The sequence below is a fragment of the Lutzomyia longipalpis genome, chromosome 3 (assembly GCF_024334085.1).
Source record: "Lutzomyia longipalpis isolate SR_M1_2022 chromosome 3, ASM2433408v1".
Classification (NCBI taxonomy): domain Eukaryota; kingdom Metazoa; phylum Arthropoda; class Insecta; order Diptera; family Psychodidae; genus Lutzomyia; species Lutzomyia longipalpis.
The window spans coordinates 10,518,403-10,535,715 of record NC_074709.1 but is presented as its reverse complement, the minus strand read 5'-3'; the positions used below and the strand labels follow the sequence as shown (position 1 = coordinate 10,535,715).

Sequence of the window (17,313 nt, the reverse complement as noted above, 5' to 3'; positions counted from 1 at the left end):
TTGTCCTATTATTGTAGACATGTCTATGGACATGTCTAACAGCAATCCAATGTGATCTTTTTTCAGCGAACATATCCAATGAAAGTCCAAAGGATTATCATTGGACATTCGTTTGGGATATGTCCAATTACAGTCTTATATCTAGTCTAATGATTTTTCTTGGGACGTGTCCTTCACTTGTCCTATATGAGTCCAATTTCCGTTTACATTGAACGTTTCCAATGCCAGTCCAATGGATTATCATTGGACATTCGATTGTGATATGTCTAACAGTAGTTTAATGTTTAATCCTACAGTTTACCTCAGGACACTTTAATCAGACATCCAATGCTAGTCGAAGGAAAATTTATAGGACATTCTAATTGGACGTATCTAATGCCAGTCCAATAGATTACCATTGGACATTCGATTGAGATATATTCAACCATAGTCTAATGTTTAATCCTACAGTTTACCTCAGGACACTTTAATCAGACATCCAATGCTAGTCGAAGGAAAATTTATAGGACATTCTAATTGGACGTATCTAATGCCAGTCCAATAGATTACCATTGGACATTCGATTGAGATATATTCAACCATAGTCTAATGTTTAATCCTACAGTTTACCTCAGGACACTTTAATCAGATATCCAATGCTAGTCGAAGGAAAATTTATAGGACATTCTAATTGGACATATCCAATGCCAGTCCATTGGTTTATTATTGGACATTTGTTTGAGATATGTCCAACGATGGTCGAACGTTTAATCTTACGATTTATCTTAGCACATCTAATTCAAACGTCCTATGCTAGTCCAAAGGAATTTCAGAGGAAAGTTTACGTTAGACGTATCCAATGCCAGTCCATTAGTTCATCATTGAACATTCGATTGGGATATATCCCACGATTGTATAATATCTTGTACTACGATATCTCTTAAGACGTCTAATTCAGACGTCCAAAGCTAATCCAAAGGAATATCATAGGACGTTAAAATTTCATATATCTAATGCTAGTCCAACTATTTTCATTGGACTTTCGACATATGCTTCCATCGATATGTCTTACGTTTGTTCAAATGTCTTTGTTCTGTGAAGAGTGCGTGTGTAGCAGCGTTGGAAAATGGAAAAATGGGAAAAATATCCGGAAAAATAGCAAAGTAAGTACATTATACACTAATTAGGATATAGTTAAACGATGTGTATAAGAAATTAAGTTGCAATTTATATAATTGTACGCGAAAATAGAAATTTTCTTTTTTACAGGTTACGTGTTTCGACAAGTCCAGGTGAGAGATTTTTTTCGAATAAAAGCAGGTAAAAAGAGAAGTATTTTAATTAAAGAGCGCTCTTCTGTAAATAGTAGTAGTAGTAGTAGTAATAGCAGTAGTAGTAGCAGTAGTATGTAGTAGAAGTAGTCGGGGTAGTAGTAGTAAATATTATGTATGTAATATTTGACAAATTTTTCTATTATTCCATTATTATTCATTGATTTGTCTTTTCATGCTACATGTTCCCGGACAACTTCTATTCTCCGGACTCTCCCAGGCTCCCCAAAAAGAGTGTCCATGGACAACCCAATGGATTGTCAATGGATTCGTCCCATGTGTCCCATGGACTTTTCTTGTTTTTTTCTTATATTCTGTAATATTCTTACAGCTACATGTTCCCGGCGTTCCCGGACAACTATCTTACGGATACTCCCACGTTACAAAAGCTCGCCAAAGAGAACTATCAGCATTTATGACGAAGGGAATGGAGAAAAGAAAAGGTACTTATCATTGATTGATTATATCTCATTTTATTTTGAAGATTTTACTTAATATTCATAAAATTATTTGTCTTTTCAGACCGTGCCTTGGAAAACAGAAGTAGGAGAGCATCCCGTGTCTTGGAAAACAGAAATTGCAGAGCATCCCGTGTCTTGGAATACAGGAGTTGCAGAACATCTCAAAGACCCAGGACGTCAGAGTTCAACCGCCGAAGGACAAAGTATCATACATGTAAGATTTATATATATAATTTTTAAATAAAAAAATAAAAAATTAATTCAAAGCGTTTTTTAGTAAAAAAAAAAAAATAGAAAAAAATTGGACATATCCTAAGCTATTCGTATGAAATGTCCTACGACGCGTCCGCTAGAACTTTTCTAAATACGGACCTGTCCTATGCTATTCGTATGGACTGTCCATTGATGTATCCACTGAAAATTTTGCACACTGGATATGTCTTATGGTCTTTGTATAGACTGTCCCATGGATTGTCCTCTGAGGTGTCTGCTAGATTTTTACTCTACACGGATCTGTCCTATGCTATTCATATGGATTGTCCACTGACTCGTCTTGTAAAAATTTTCTAAACACTGGATATGTCCTATGTTCTTTGTATAGGCTGTCCATGGACTGTCCCCTGACGTGTCCAATAAAAAATTTTGTAAACATTGGACAAATCCTAACCGGAAATAAGTGACAAGTCCTATGATCTGTCCAAAATCTGTCGTACGAAAGCAAGACTCGGAAGTCATGAAAATGTCTTTGAGGATGTCTTATTTTGTCGTAGGACAGAATATAAGAAAAAAACAAGAAATTTCCATGGGACACATGGGACGAATCCATGGACAATCCATTGGATTGTCCATGGACACTCTTTATGGGGATATTTGGGTGTAATTCACATAACCTCAAAGTTTGTTTACATTTTCTAAATTCTTCGCAATTTTTTGCGTGCCATTAAAAATTGCATAATTTGCGTAAAAAAGCGTGAGGTATCAGTGAAAACGTTTGAAAAATGGGTGAAAGGAAAGGACAGAACAAATATTACCCCCCGGACTATGATCCACGAGCTGGCGGACTCAATAAATTCCTCGGAACTCATGCATTGCGAGAGAGAGCCCGGAAGCTGGATCAGGGGATCCTCATTATTCGCTTTGAAATGCCCTACAACATCTGGTGCGATGGATGTCAAAATCACATCGGCATGGGCGTGCGGTACAATGCTGAGAAGAAAAAGGTGGGAATGTACTACACAACACCCGTCTACCAGTTCCGGATGAAGTGTCATCTCTGCGAAAATCACTTTGAAATTAAAACAGATCCCGGAAATTTAGACTATGTCATTCTCTCGGGGGCACGTCGACAGGAAAATCGCTGGGATCCCACACAAAATGGCCAGGTAGTACCAGATGACAAGGAGATGCAGAAGAGACTCTTTGATGATGCCATGTTCAAGTTGGAGCACTCTGCAAAGGATTTGGCAACTTCCGCTGAAGCCAAACCTGCTTTGGGGCGTCTTTTTGAGAGGAATGAGGATGTTTGGCGAGATCCATATGAAGCCAATTCCCGGCTAAGGGCTGAATTTCGCACCAAGAAGAAAGAACTGAAGGTCACGGAGGAAATTGATAAAACCCTCCTGGCCAAATCTAGTCTGGACATTGATCTTGTACCGGAGAATGATGAAGATCGGCATATGGCATCCCTCATGTGTCTGCAAACGGTTAAATCGTCTGAAGAGGAAGCAGCTGAAAGGCGCCAAAAGGCTATAAATCGTCCCTCACTTCCGGGAAGTACTGTTATATCCTTTGGTGGTATCAGAGCTGAAAAGCTGCTCAGTAAGAAGCTCAATCCGTTGGATTTGGGAATAAGAAAGAGACCATCAACCTCGCCCGCAGCAACTGAGACTAATGAAGGAATCTCACAGAATGCGAAAAAATCAAAAGAACATTATCAAGAAACCCAAAAGACTCCTGATTGTGCCAAGGAAGCAGCAAACAGTGTTGCAAAAGCCTCAGAAAATGTACAGACAGCCCCAAAAACTGCAGAAGAAGCCCCAAAAGGCATTTCACTTGTTGGGGACTATTCTAGCAGTGGGACAGAGAGCGATACATAAAATTCAAAAGCTGATAAATCACTTTCCATTCTTATCAGACGAGTGGGCAGAGAAGTGGGTGAATGCGAACAAACGATGCGGGCTGCAGTGTGCTACTTTCCGGGCTTCAGTTGCATTTTCAAGCGCGCGCGCGACACCAAACACACTTTTCGTGTGCGTCAGGACGGAGACCCAGAAGATCTGCAGCCGTATCGCCTCGAGGAGCAATACGGAAGACATCAATGCGAGGTGAGTGAAGAACCTGTTTCACAAATATTTCTCTCAGCTTGGATTTCTCTCAATTTTTGGTCTCAAAACTTTTCTGTGCATTTCGCGCCTTTCATACAAAAGGCATGATTGTTCTTTGATATTTTAGCTGTGTTTCTTTCAGACACAGCTTTTGTGTACCGAGCAAAATCGAAAGTCGTCAGATCGGGCTCAAACTTGGGATGAGCACGAATTAGGGTCCCCACATTCCAAAAAACGTATGCGCCAAAAATTTTTTTTCCGGCCGGCCGTCCGGCCGTCCGGCCGTCCGGCCGTCTGGCCGTCCGTCCGTCCGGAGTATAACGCTAAATTGCAAGAGAACGGTAATAGATAGAGACTTGCGGTAAACGGCAAAGTTTAAAAGTCGACTGGAAGACGTCCGATTATGACGTCAAATTTTACCCCCCACCCCCCCGTCCGCCATTTTGAATAACCTCAAAATTTTGTTTTGCCTATATCTCAGCCCCTATTATAGGTAGAGGCCTGAAATTTTGACATGTTGTAGGGGCCATCAAGAGCTTTCCAACGATACCTCATTTTCGAAAATCGGTCAAGCCGTTTGTCAATATGGCCGCCACAATTTTTCATCGAAAATCGAACATAACTCGAAAACGGCTTGACCGATTTTGATCAACCCGGGCTCAAATGAAAGATCTCAACAAACCCTACAACTCTCCAGAACATCCGAAGTTTCAAAAGTGACCGCTAGGGGGCCAAAAATCAAAAACAAAATTTTCGATGAGTTTTCGATGAATATCTCGAAAACGCCATTATCGATTTGCTTCATTTTTTGATATGTTATAGCTGACTTCAAGACCTTTCAAACAAAAAAAAATTTACGAAAATCTATGGATCCGTTCTCGAGATATGGCCTTCCAAACATTTCTTAGGGTATGACTTTTCAACTTTTCCCGACTTTGCGCGTATTTAAATTAATTCGCGTTCTAGTTTGCTCTCACAATATTGGTACACTGAAAGAAACACAGCTCTCGTAAGCTTGGTCAGCTTACCAGTACATTTTGTCGTGAAATGGGGTGAATGGGATGAGCGAACATTAATTTTTACGATTCAAATTCTTTTTTTTCTTTTCGAAAGAATGGAAATATCTCGAGTTTATACATAAAAAAAAAATAAAATGGTTTTTATATCATTAATTAATTTTGGTGTAAAGAAAAATGATAAAACTTGCAAAATTTGTTCATTTATTTGAATAAAGCTAATTTGGAACTCTTCTTTAATTTTTTTTATTAAAATTTGAATTTTTAAGAAACCCTAAAAAGCAAAAGGAAAAGTTAAAAAATTTCTACCCAATTGGGATTCGAACTCACTTTAGTATCGAAACGAACAAATTGTACATTTAACCAGTTGACCTACCGAATCATCTATTTGTGAATAGAAGGCATTTAATTGTATAGCCCTTAAATAGTTGTTTCATATTTCTGGGAATTAATTCAATAAATAAATAAAATAAATAATTAAAATCTTATTTTATTAGTTTTATCCATTAGATTTAAAACATTCTAAGAATAACTTCTCATGATCACCTTGAGCAAAGAGATTATTTAATTTTTGTATGAATGGTGCGATGATGAACACCGCATACACATAAAATCACCAGCCAGAAAGTTATGAGACTTTCTTGCTGGGGGTATGTGCTGTGTATACATTGCGATAGAAACTCTCGTGGGGCTCTCTCACCTTTGGAATTCAGACACCGTTTTCAGTTCTGTTGCTGATGTCTTGCGGATCAGATGCTCTTTGACGGTGTTTCGGTGGCCCCTTTCGTGCTTCTTCTTACCCCGTGAGAGTGCCTTAGCGAGTAGCGAATGTGTATGGGTGTGTTGTGTTGGGAGAAAAGATCTCAAAAAACGAATCCACGAAGAATTGGAAGGCGGATGGAAGATTTTTGTGAAATTATTTCGCGAATGTGTGTGATTTTGCAGTGAAATCTTTCTCTCTTGTGTACGTGTCGCGAAGTAAAAAAAATTATTTTGCTGCTGCAAGTGGATCTGTGCCATTTTTCTGCTCGCAGATGGATTAAAAATGTATTTGGGTGAAAATTGATAGATTGCACCAGTAGTAAAGAGATGTGAATGTGGTATAGCCTAACGTATTGGCACAGAGTGTAAAGGTGAAGAGAGTGCCAAGGAAGAAGGAGAAAGGGTCAAGTGTTTTGGGGAAGGAGGAGAGAAATAAATTTTTGTGAGTGCATGAGGAATAAATGAGAAGTAACAAAAGTGGAATAAAGTGGCCAAAGTAGAACTTGTGTGTGCGCACATCTTGGTGGCTCTTTTCGTTGGTCATCAACGGAGGAGAAGTTGAACAGTTGCCGGACGACGCAGTGTGTGTGGCACATAAAAAAAGGTGCTACGGATCGGTGAGGTGAATGAGAAGCATCGAGGAACGGGCATGAAGGAAAGAATGCCACAGCAGTTGACGATGTCTTTCGAATATTAGGTGTATTATATGCTGCTGAGGTATCAATTTAGGTCAACGTCTTGTCGTCTCCGTTTCCCATCTCTCACTCATCTAGGTTAGTCTGAAAAAAATCATTATGTACCTAAGCGCATGCCCCGCAACAACAATCTCCAAAAGTTTAAAGAGTCCAAAGTTTTACCCAATCAAGGAAAATAATGAAGATCCTCCAAGAAAGATCCATATAAGTTAAGCGACATGGTGAAAGTTTTCCATTAAATAGAATTTTTATATTAAATAATAAACACGCTACACACGACCGTAAACTTCCGCTCGGTCACATTTCTCCGTATATTTGGTGTAATGTCTTCCAAGTATACATAACTACTTATATTCTGCACAAATTGCAAAAGGTGAATTTCACAAGAAGCTAACGGAAGACGGACAATTTTTCCACCATCTGTGCCTTCTTACTGCCATACCGTGCCAATTTGCCATAACTTGTACCAATTAATAAAGTATTTATCATCGGCAATTTAGGCCTTTTCAGCATCTTCTTCTAATCTAAAGAGAATCTTTATTTGTGAACAAAATAATGTTGATTTTGTTACAAATTTATTGCACCTGTTTTTGCTCTCTCTCTCTCAAATGGTTATTAGTTGGTATCTTCATTCATCACTACCCGTTAGATTCTTAAAAAATTATTTATATAATTTAATTATATATTCTTTAACATATACTGCACATTGAAATATCTTTTAGTATTTTTTTAGAGTTGAAAAATGTAGAATTTTGAAAGCAAAGGAGATTATTCACCATTGACATTGATGGCAAATGTTTGAGAAAAATTTATCACTAGAGTTAGCTTTAATTACCTGAAGAATATGACAAAGAATCGCTAAAAAAATAAATTTTAAATTTTGAAAGCAAATGGATCAATGTCCTATAAATGAGTCATTTCAATTGATTTTTCATTACAATTTTGTTGATATTAATCAAATTTTTATTGATGTAATATGAGGAGATTCCATTTTGAAGAATCCTCGTCATCTACTGTGTCGTAATCCCATTTTTATGAAAAATTAATCAACATAATTCGAGTACAAAAATTCATGATGTGAGCACTGATGCATATATGCTAGAAAAGAAAAATTTTAAAAATACAAACTTTTCTTCATTTTTATTTTTTTTTTGTATTTTTGCTTGAATTTTTCTAGTCATATTAAGCCCTCAAAATGAATAAACTCCTTTCTCTTGAAAAGAAAATAATTAACAACAATCAATTTGAAAAGAAAATATTCTAAAAGATCATAAAAGCGATAAAAAAGCCTAAACTCAAAGCAAATTATAAAGCTTTCAACATCCTTTTAGTAGTCCTCTCAAAAATCATTTAATAAACATCCAAAAAGAAGAGTTAAAAGCCATGTGAGAGAGACAATCGAGTCTTCTCTATTGCGGTGTACTTTTCACTGCGTATATACGGATGAAATTTGAGCAATTGGAGCGGAAATGATGAAGATTTTAAAATAATGAAGTGTACAAACTTAAAAAAAAAAACTCCTTAGTAAAGCATTCTGATGAGGTATATATTAAGTTTTTCTTCTCGTCTATTTTGCATATTTTCAGTTTCTCCGACGTGCAATTCATCAATTCCTCACTTCTTGTGGCTTTTTCTTTACGCCCTCAAATGGAATCTGTGGAGGATGGGATAGAAACGGCGTATCGGAGCAAAAGTGTTGTATGTGAAGTGTGAACCCAACATGTGAATGGAAATTTTGCAGCAAGAAATTGAGAAGACTTGTGAAGTGCATTGAAGGAATTGAAGAACCTCCCTCCCCTTTGTGCAGTGTGAAGGTGGGATTTATTGGCAAACAACAAGAGTTTGTGGAGTGTGAAGATGAACATCAGAGACTATTTTGGATATTTCTCCCTCCTTGTTCTGGCATCATTCAGTGGTAAGAATCTCTTCTTTATAAGCCTAAAACTTGGAATCAATGGGCTCTCATGGGGTGACTATTGGGTATTGACGCAGTGGGTATCCGGTTGTTGGTTTTTTTTTTATTGCACAACTATGGGCAATGAAGAAGAAAATGTGAGTCACTAACATACCTATAAGAAAAAATTCCCAACCACCGATCCTCGTGAAAAAGTCTTGTGTGTGATCAATTTGAGAATCAGCCATGATCGTACACGGATGTGGGAAGGTCTCACTTTCACTTTATGTCTCTGCCCCGCAATATCTTCCTCACCATCAAGCACATGTGTGTTTGTGTAGTTCAAAGCCAATGTACCACGCGAGTTATTTGTTCTCTACCATCTCACTGGCTTTTGGTACTGCAAAACATGAAGAAAATTTAATGATGCGCTCTCAAAGGGAATGAATGAAACGCGCACATTTTGTGTTGTGCAAAATATATGCAAATTGAGTCACAAATTGTTGTACAATTGTTTCCACAGAGCATCTTGTGACGAATGTCTTTCGTGTGTGCATTAAATTACGACGATTTCACTTCAGCACAGTGTGCAAAATCACACAAGAAATTCGTGACCAAAAAGTATTTCGACAAAATGGGTTCTTAAGCAGCATCATTTGTAAGATGCATTGTGGTGTCGCATGTTGATTTCTTTAGTGGATTTTATAATATCTCAATTATTTACGGACGAGGTAAATTGTCGCTTCGCTCCAATTTACCTCGCCCCGCTTCGCGGGGATTTGTTGCGCTTCGCGCAAATTTTATATAGAGAAAATAATTGAGCTGAAAAAAGTCCAATAGAAAATGTATTCGTTGGTAAAAACCGCCTGGTATCAGGAGTCTCTGTACCAAATTTCATCACGATCGGCCCAACGGTGTAGAAATGCATAGATGAACAGGAACGAAATTTTAGAGAGACCTTTCTTTATTATATAGATGGGCCACACAAAAACCTCCAACAGATATTGCAAAGGGAAAAAGTGAATTTCACACACCATTTATGGCGCCAATTTCAAAAAGTAGTCAAAAAAGCGTGATTTTTATATGGGGGCTATATGAAGGGGGGCTCTGGGGGGAAAATGAATGCCGTTGGTAAAAACCGCCTGGTATCAGGAGTCTCTGTACCAAATTTCATCACGATCGGCCCAACGGTGTAGAAATGCATAGATGAACAGGAACGAAATTTTAGAGAGACCTTTCTTTATTATATAGATAAACAGGGGTCTAAGACACTGAAGGAGTTTAGAAAGATTTTAGAGATGTTAAAAAATTTTTTATGGTAAAATTACATTGAAAAAATTGAATAAAAAAGAATTTGCAAAAAAAAGATACATTCGAAGAATATTCTTCTTTGAGTTCGTCTATCATTAATCTGCAGTCAGTGACAATAACTCAATTAAACCAAACCCAATAAATATCACAAAAAGCTGAATTAAATCAAGAACTTTAAAATAACAATTTTTCTTTTCAAATTTCTTCTTATGATTTTAAATTTACTCTTAATTTACACTACCCGCCAAAAGTTTCCGGGTAATTTCAAGGGGCTATATCTCTGGCTGTGGTTCACTGATTTTCAAAAATTTACATAGTTTTGGAATGGTACATTTCTCACCTTTCCAAAGCTGGTAAGTTTTTGAAAATCGGTCAACCCGTTTTTTCTTGGCAGCCATTTTGGTAAACCTATGCGAAATCATTTTTTTTACAATTTCACAAATTTTGACTTTGACCTCTTACATCTCGGCCGCTAGTGCACAGATTTTAATGAATATAGTATCGTTACGGGGCTATCACACTTAAGCTCCAAGGGCTTGAGCATCATAACCTCCATGTGAGTACGAGAGAGACAACAACGGTATTTTTTCTCGTTTTGTCACATGTAAAATCTTAAGCATCAAGTGCTTAGAGCTTAGGTGTGATAACTCCCTTAGAAAGGTAATTTAATTCCTTTTCCATATCTGTTAAATTTTTGAAATTCGGTTGACCACAGCCGGAGATATAGTAGGGGAGACCGGGGTAAAAATAGTCATTTTGGAATTTTCAAATGCCAATTTCTCCCAAAATATAAATCGGAAAAATCGGAAAAAATTAGGGTGCAAAGCCCTACCAACCTATAATTTTTGACAGTAATTTGGAGGTTATCCGATCAGTACTTTAGGAGTTAAAAATGAAAATAGATTTTTGGCCCATTTCCCAAACTTTTGCGTATTGAGAAAAACGCGTTTTCCTGACATTTCCTTCAGCAGTTTTCCCATCTGATAATTTTTCTCACTAGCTGGATTAGTGCAGAAAACGTTGCCAAGGTGTAATTTTCATTAACTTTTAATGATTTTTCTCTACAATTTTTTGAATCAAAACATACCCCTTGGGGTAGATCTAGTCATCCCATGTAAATCATATGGGAGATCGAAATTTTTGGCATATTTTCTATTCATTTGTTGCAAAATGGCGTGTTTGAGAAAATCGCAAAATTCTCTGTTTTAGTGCGTATAAAAGTGAAATTCCTTGTCGCGGATCAAAAGGTGAGAAGTTGAGCTATCAACTACTATCAATCTCTCAGGTGGAAAATCATTGGAAATGCCGGAAAATTCGACCGACTTTATTTAGCCAACTGGTGACTATATTTACCCGCCGCGTCTAAAAAAAGTCAGATGCGGAAGGGTTTAGAAAAAGCCCGAAAACTCATATTTCCCGTGGAGATAGAGAAAAATGGTCTGAGACAAAGTTGTAGGCCAGGAATTTTCCTATAAGAATGACCTATCGAGGAAATTTTCTTGCCCTTGGGGAATCCTGCAGATAAGGATTTATGCAAATTGACTATTTTTACCCCGGTCTCCCCTAATTTGAATTTTGCCTTAAAAAATACTCTAATTTTGCTTCTCCGGAAACTTTTGGCGGGTAGTGTAGCTCGAGGAAAAAGAAATAGTAAAATGTAAGCCAAAAGACTCAATCAAATACAGTCGTGCTCTCGTGGTAGGACCGTCGTCAAAATGACTTCTCCGCGGTAAAACGGCTTCAGAATGAAGTATTTTGCCTTCGCAGTGGGACAATTAGTACTATTGGAAAGGTAGGATACTAATTGTCCCACTGCGAAGGCAAAATTCCTCATTCTGAAGCCGTTTTACCGCGGAGAAGTCATTTTGACGACGGTCCTACCACGAGAGCACGACTGTACTTGCCCAATTGTGTGGAAAAAATATAAATTTATTTCTCATGCGGTTTGCATTAAAATATTCCTTTTTGTCAGCAATCATATACCATCAAATAAAAATTCATTTGACTCATTCACAATACTATAGAATATTATATTTTTCATTTCTTTCTGACTGATTCCCATAATTATTTTTAGTTCTTTTTTTCTCTATTCAACTGATACGCAACATAAGATTCATCCATCCCAGACAGAATTTAATCATAACAAAATTAAAGGGTTTAGAAAGATTTTTATAATGAATTTGCGCCCTGGGTCAAAAAAGGGGAAATGGATGGATGATTAAAAGATTGATGCGGTGAATATCTTGTTGGATTCCTCTTCTTTTTTTTTCTTCTTTTCGTGTATAAAATCATCGTCTGACTTAGTTTTTTTCCACAATCACCTTCATCTGTCTGTCTGGAATTAAATTCATCACTTTGTGCCCTTTGAGAGCCACATATTGGATGGTTTTGTCGGTTGGAAAGAAGAAAATTGACTACGTACGTCTGTCTCAATTGATTCTTTTCTTTCTTTAGTTCTCTTCCATCTCAACCAAAATCCCCGTCATATTAATTTCTTTTTCTCACTATTCTACTTCTTATGAAGAGACTCCGTCAGGGCTTATTTTCATCAATGTGTGCTGCTTTGAGAAATTCTTCAACTTGATCATTTATGTGTGTACACCTGATTTCAGGTGTTCAATTCTTGTTCTTCTCAACCACTCCACCACTGTCCACTCTTTGAGCTCTCCAGCCAGAGAAAGATATATGACTGGCTTTATGTCTGCTGCTATGCTATTGGAGATGCATTGGATGCTCTTACACACGCATAAATTTCTTTCTTCAGACACTTTTTGTAGGCCACGAGAGGTGCGTCTTGGAGTGCTATGGAGATTGGATTTCTTTAACTCGTTTTTTTTTTATTTTTATTTTAATATCCCAATAGTGTTCTCTTTTGAGGCATTCTCTCGATTGCGACGCTTTACTTTTTTCCGTTTTATTTTTTTTTTCGATTACACTTGCAGATTGCATGCAACCCAGTTCTTTTTATGTAAATTTGATTGAATGAATTTCTTTTAAGCATACATTTTAGCACGTGAATTAAGGCATTTTCTAAAGTTTCACAAAGTTTTATCAAGTAGAGTGAATAGGATTAACTTTTGAAATTAATTATGGTTTTGAAATATAAACGGAATTTCTTATTTTTGGCCTTGTTTTCTTCAAGAACTTTTTTTTCCCTTCATGTTTGTAAACTAGAGACATGAAATTAAAGAGAATTGTACTTTTTTACAAGCTTTTGTATAATATACTAAAGCTATATTGTAGGGAAACGTGGTCCAATTTGGACCCCTTATAACCCTTTTCAGTACACTGTTACTTAAAACTTATAAAACATTAAATGTAGAAAGTATTGGGAGTAAAAAGAGCTTTAAATTGACTTTAACCCTTTAACGTTTTTTGGGTCATACGCTGACCCAAACGTGAAACATTTTATTTTTTCAATTATTTATGAATGTAATTGTTTTTCCATGTTGCAAATGCATCAAATTCACACATATGGGGCCAAAGAAGACGTTCTGAGTGAGAAAAGTCCTCTAAAAAAATTCATAGAATAAAAATCGCGATAAAAGAGCGCATGTTTCAATGTTTTTATGTTTCACGTTGGACGTTGAAGGGTTAAAATCGTAGCAAATTTAAGAATATTGCTCTTTATTTTATATCATCTTTTTTTCTTACTCTGCGCAGACTTTGGAGGTCCGCATTGAACCACGTTCCTCTACTAATGGTGAATGATATTGATAATCTCTCGCATTAATTACAAGAAACACTAAAACACCGTTAAGTTCTGAAGATAATAAAGTCAAACCTTTACACAGAGGACTACAAAATTCTTGTCCCTGTCGCGAGAGAAATTAAGATTTGTGAGTGAAAGAATCTTGGAAATAGTGTGTGAATAAAGGGAAATTACAACATCTGCTTTGGAGAAATGTATATTTGTATTACACAGTGTGTAAATTTTATACGAAGAATAATGTTCCTGCCAGAGAGTCTCACAGGGTTTTTTTTCTTAAAGTTCTCTAAATGTGTCTAATAATGTGGCATGAGGAATGAGTTAAAATGTATTAAAGAAAATAAGACATGAAGACTAAATGGGAACAGAATGAAAGATTTGTTCCGTCGAGAGCAAAAGGGAAGAATTTCCGCTTATCATCATTCTCAATCATTTGCCACATTTGCATTTCTTTGTATAATGCAGAATGTTTTGCAAATACTCACCATCTTCCAAAGGGAGCGGCAAGAGACTTGGTGCAAAATTCCCATAATTCCTGCATACGATTTATAAACTCAATTGTGTGCTTTTTTTGCACCTATGTCGTGTCTCTTAAATTGATACACTTGGCTCTGGACTGGACTCTTTTTTCTTCTACAAGTTCTGTTGTTAAATCAGCAAATTCCCTGAGGTGTGTGTTTTGCTTTTAGAGCTGCCGAATGTACATTTATAAAGAAAAAAAAAGATCGTTCTTCTGCAACAATTTAATCAACACATTCAAAGGTATATATTTCTTCTGCTGTGCATGCTCGAGTTGAAACTTCACGTATGGGTCAATGTGGAGTACCATTGGAGCTGACTGAGCTGACTTGAGCTATGGGGTGCGGAGGTGTGTAGGAAGAGAACCTGGCAATAGACAATAGTTGGTAAAACAAATGTCGATGTCGAGGAAACGAGAAAAAAAGATGGAGCAAACAATGATGAATTCATTCCATTCTATACAACCCACCAAGTCTTTTCAATGTGAATTCCTTCACTTTGCTGCCATGAGTGACGCTTTCTACTTCTTCTTCAAGTCCACATATTACTTATATTTAACAGCAAAGTAATAATTTATCGCAGTTATATTTTTATTTACAGTATTAGATACCTTTGCTAATGAAAAAAGCATTAAAAGCTCATAATATCAAGAAGAGAACACGGCAGTTTTTCTTTAAAAAAAATATTTTGGGAAGTGCTAGTTAAAATAATTTTTTTCAGCACCGAGATTTACTTCCTCTCAATGGGCATAAATCTGATTAATAAAAGAATAATAAATAAATTTGTTATATCCACACTTTATGCTTGGTGCATCTCGTAATTAGTTGGTATACCACAATCGTGGCATACCAAGTATTGTAATCGTCGGAAAAACCGACCACCTCAGATCGGGCTCAAACTTGGTATGAGCACGTTTTAGACATCCCATATTACGAAAATGGTGGTGGAAAATTTTTGATCCGGCCGGCCTGCCGGCCTGCCGTCCGGGACTCTAAACTTTGCCTTATAGCTTGAGAACGGTAACAGATAGAGACTTCCGGTTTGAAGTTTTCTATAGAAATGTGGGTGTAAAATTTCATTTTTTCGCATTTTCGAAATCCAAGATGGCCGCCGTCCGCCATTTTGAAATAGCGTCAACCACTTCCTTTATAGCTAGAGGTCTGAAATTTTAGTATGTTGTAGAGCTCAGTGAGACGTTTTCATCAACAATTCATACTTCAAAATCGGTCAAGCGGTTTAGCAAATATGGCGGCCTAAAGCAAAAAGTGTTTTTTCGATATATCTCGAGAACGGCTTGACCGATTTTGACCATCTTAGTATCAAATGAAAGGTATTGAGAAGCCCTACAACTGTTTAGAACACTTCAAGTTTCTAAAACATCCGCAAGAGGCGCTAAAAACAAAAACAAAAATTGCCTAACTTTAAGGGGCAATATCTCCGAATCCCCATTAGGCAAATCTTTTAAATTTTGATATGTTGTAGCCTGACTTAATATCTTTCATCAGTCCAAAAATGAAGAAAATCTATGTCGCCGTTTAGAAGATATAGCAATTTGAAAAATTCTTGAATTTTAAAAGTTCTAAGAGTCATATCTCTTGAACGGATTGTCCGATTTTGCTCAATTTGGTATCAAATTAAAGGTTTTGCAATTCTCTATAACTTTACGGAACATCAGAAACCTCTACAACCATTCCTTGAGATCAAAAGGTGCAAAAACTGTTTTGGTCGAACAAAAATCCACCATTTTGTGTTCTGGAGATGACCTTGAAATGTATCGAAATATACATCAGATTATAGCTTATTTCAATACCTTTCCAGAACTAGTCAAGAAATTTCTGTAGGTCTAATAGAACTTAAGATATAAGCATTTTAATCTGTCAAATTGCTAAATTTTACAAAAAATCAACTTTGCCTACTAATATTACTCACAAATTAAATTACAACGCATAGACTGACCCATCCGCGTTGTGGTATACCAACTCTTATAACTGGACGCGTTATGATTGACTTTCTTCTTCTTAACACAGAAAGAGAGATGGAGAAAATATACAAGAAGGAAGCTGAAATAATTTCTGACCAATTACAATTTAGCAGAATAATCATTAATAAGCATCAAGGGGTGATTATCTGAATGAAATTATTCGGATCTTCGTAAATATTCGGTTTATTAGCCAATATTTGGATAATTCGTCAAAGAAATCAAAATATTGGTTTTTAGTCCTTAAATTGTTCAGTTTTAAAGAGACAGAAGCTTAAAAAATATTTCATTTGAACCCAAAAAAGGTGTAAATTCAAGCTGAAATGTAGTAAATTAAGTCTTCAGCTTTAAATGGCTAAATTCAAGTCACGAAATGACTAAATTCAAACCGAAATATTTTATTTGGCTGTCAGTCTTAAAAAGATACAGATTTACGAGCAAAAGCCTAAAAAAAAATAAATTTTAACCAATAAAGTGATTAAATTCGAGCCCAAAAGAACCATATTCAATTCTAAAAATAGTAAAGTTAGCCCTAAAAGTTTCGGTTTCGAATTATTCGTTATTTTAGTAAGAGATATATTTATGTGAATGAAAATATTCCAATTTTTGGAAATATTCAGATTATTCGCAAATAAAAACCAAAATATTCGACAGATAAACACCCCTTGTTAAGCATAAAATGCTAAAGAATATCTCTAGGATGATGCATGAAATTTGCTTATTGTTTCCATTATATTGTAAATTTTTCACCCGCACAATTGTTAAACTAATTACTTATAAAACATGATAGTTTGTTGAATATTTTATTTAATTTAATAATATTCTTTTATATAATTAAGTACACAGAATATATGCTTATTCTTCGAACGAATCACAGTTCAAAAGAAAGACGTTTCATTCAACTCTTTTCTTGATGCAATAAGTTAATGAAGTTTATGGGAAGTCACCATATTTTTGTCATAATCAGTTTCAATTACTAATGGATATGTTGGAGCATTGATTATTTTAATCTCTTGTCCCCTTAATCGCATTTGATTACTTACTTTCCTCACTTTCCTAAAGAAAGAAGATAAATTTCTTTCCTCGCACTTGAATTAGTCACAGCAAAGAATTCTATGAAATACAGCAAAAAATCGTTCAATGAAATACTTTCAAGTTATTTCAAGAACTCTTTATTTTCATTAAATTACGTCCTTCAAAAAATTTTCATATTTTCTATTCAAAGTTTCACCTTTGGGTAATTTTCTATTCTTTATTTTGTAACTCCCTTTCCTTTGCTTTTTAAGAATTGAGTTCAAATTACTTAATTTTAATATTTATACCTTTAATTAGTT

At 36.0% G+C, this 17,313-nt stretch overlaps 2 protein-coding genes and 1 long non-coding RNA gene across 7 annotated transcripts in view; all 3 read left to right on the top strand.

Moving 5' to 3' along the window:
- The first annotated feature begins 637 nt into the window (after nucleotides 1–637).
- Nucleotides 638–2,031, top strand: LOC129792029 (uncharacterized). Its single transcript, XR_008750757.1, has 2 exons — nucleotides 638–1,753; nucleotides 1,833–2,031. It is a non-coding gene; the product is annotated as an uncharacterized LOC129792029 (long non-coding RNA).
- A 738-nt stretch (nucleotides 2,032–2,769) lies between these two features.
- Nucleotides 2,770–3,867, top strand: LOC129794332 (coiled-coil domain-containing protein 130 homolog). The gene has a single exon (XM_055835131.1). It carries the CDS (start codon nucleotides 2,770–2,772, stop codon nucleotides 3,865–3,867), a length of 1,098 nt encoding a protein of 365 aa, XP_055691106.1.
- LOC129791798 (uncharacterized) overlaps nucleotides 2,994–17,313 on the top strand; it is a 24,668-nt gene continuing 10,348 nt past the window's right edge. For 2 of the 5 annotated variants that reach the window (XM_055830321.1, XM_055830319.1), the window contains exons 1-2: nucleotides 2,994–4,095; nucleotides 8,155–8,483. In XM_055830321.1, coding sequence (XP_055686296.1) covers nucleotides 8,426–8,483 — 58 coding nt within the window. In that variant the 5' untranslated portion in view covers nucleotides 2,994–4,095; nucleotides 8,155–8,425. Of the gene's footprint in view, nucleotides 4,096–5,713; nucleotides 6,647–8,154; nucleotides 8,484–17,313 lie in introns of those variants that run through there. The other 3 variants (XM_055830322.1, XM_055830318.1, XM_055830320.1) reach the window with 3 other exon arrangements.

Excerpts from the sequence above, each read along its gene's own strand:
- LOC129794332 (XM_055835131.1), top strand. The coding sequence starts at position 2,770 with ATGGGTGAAAGGAAAGGACAGAACAAATATTACCCCCCGGACTATGAT.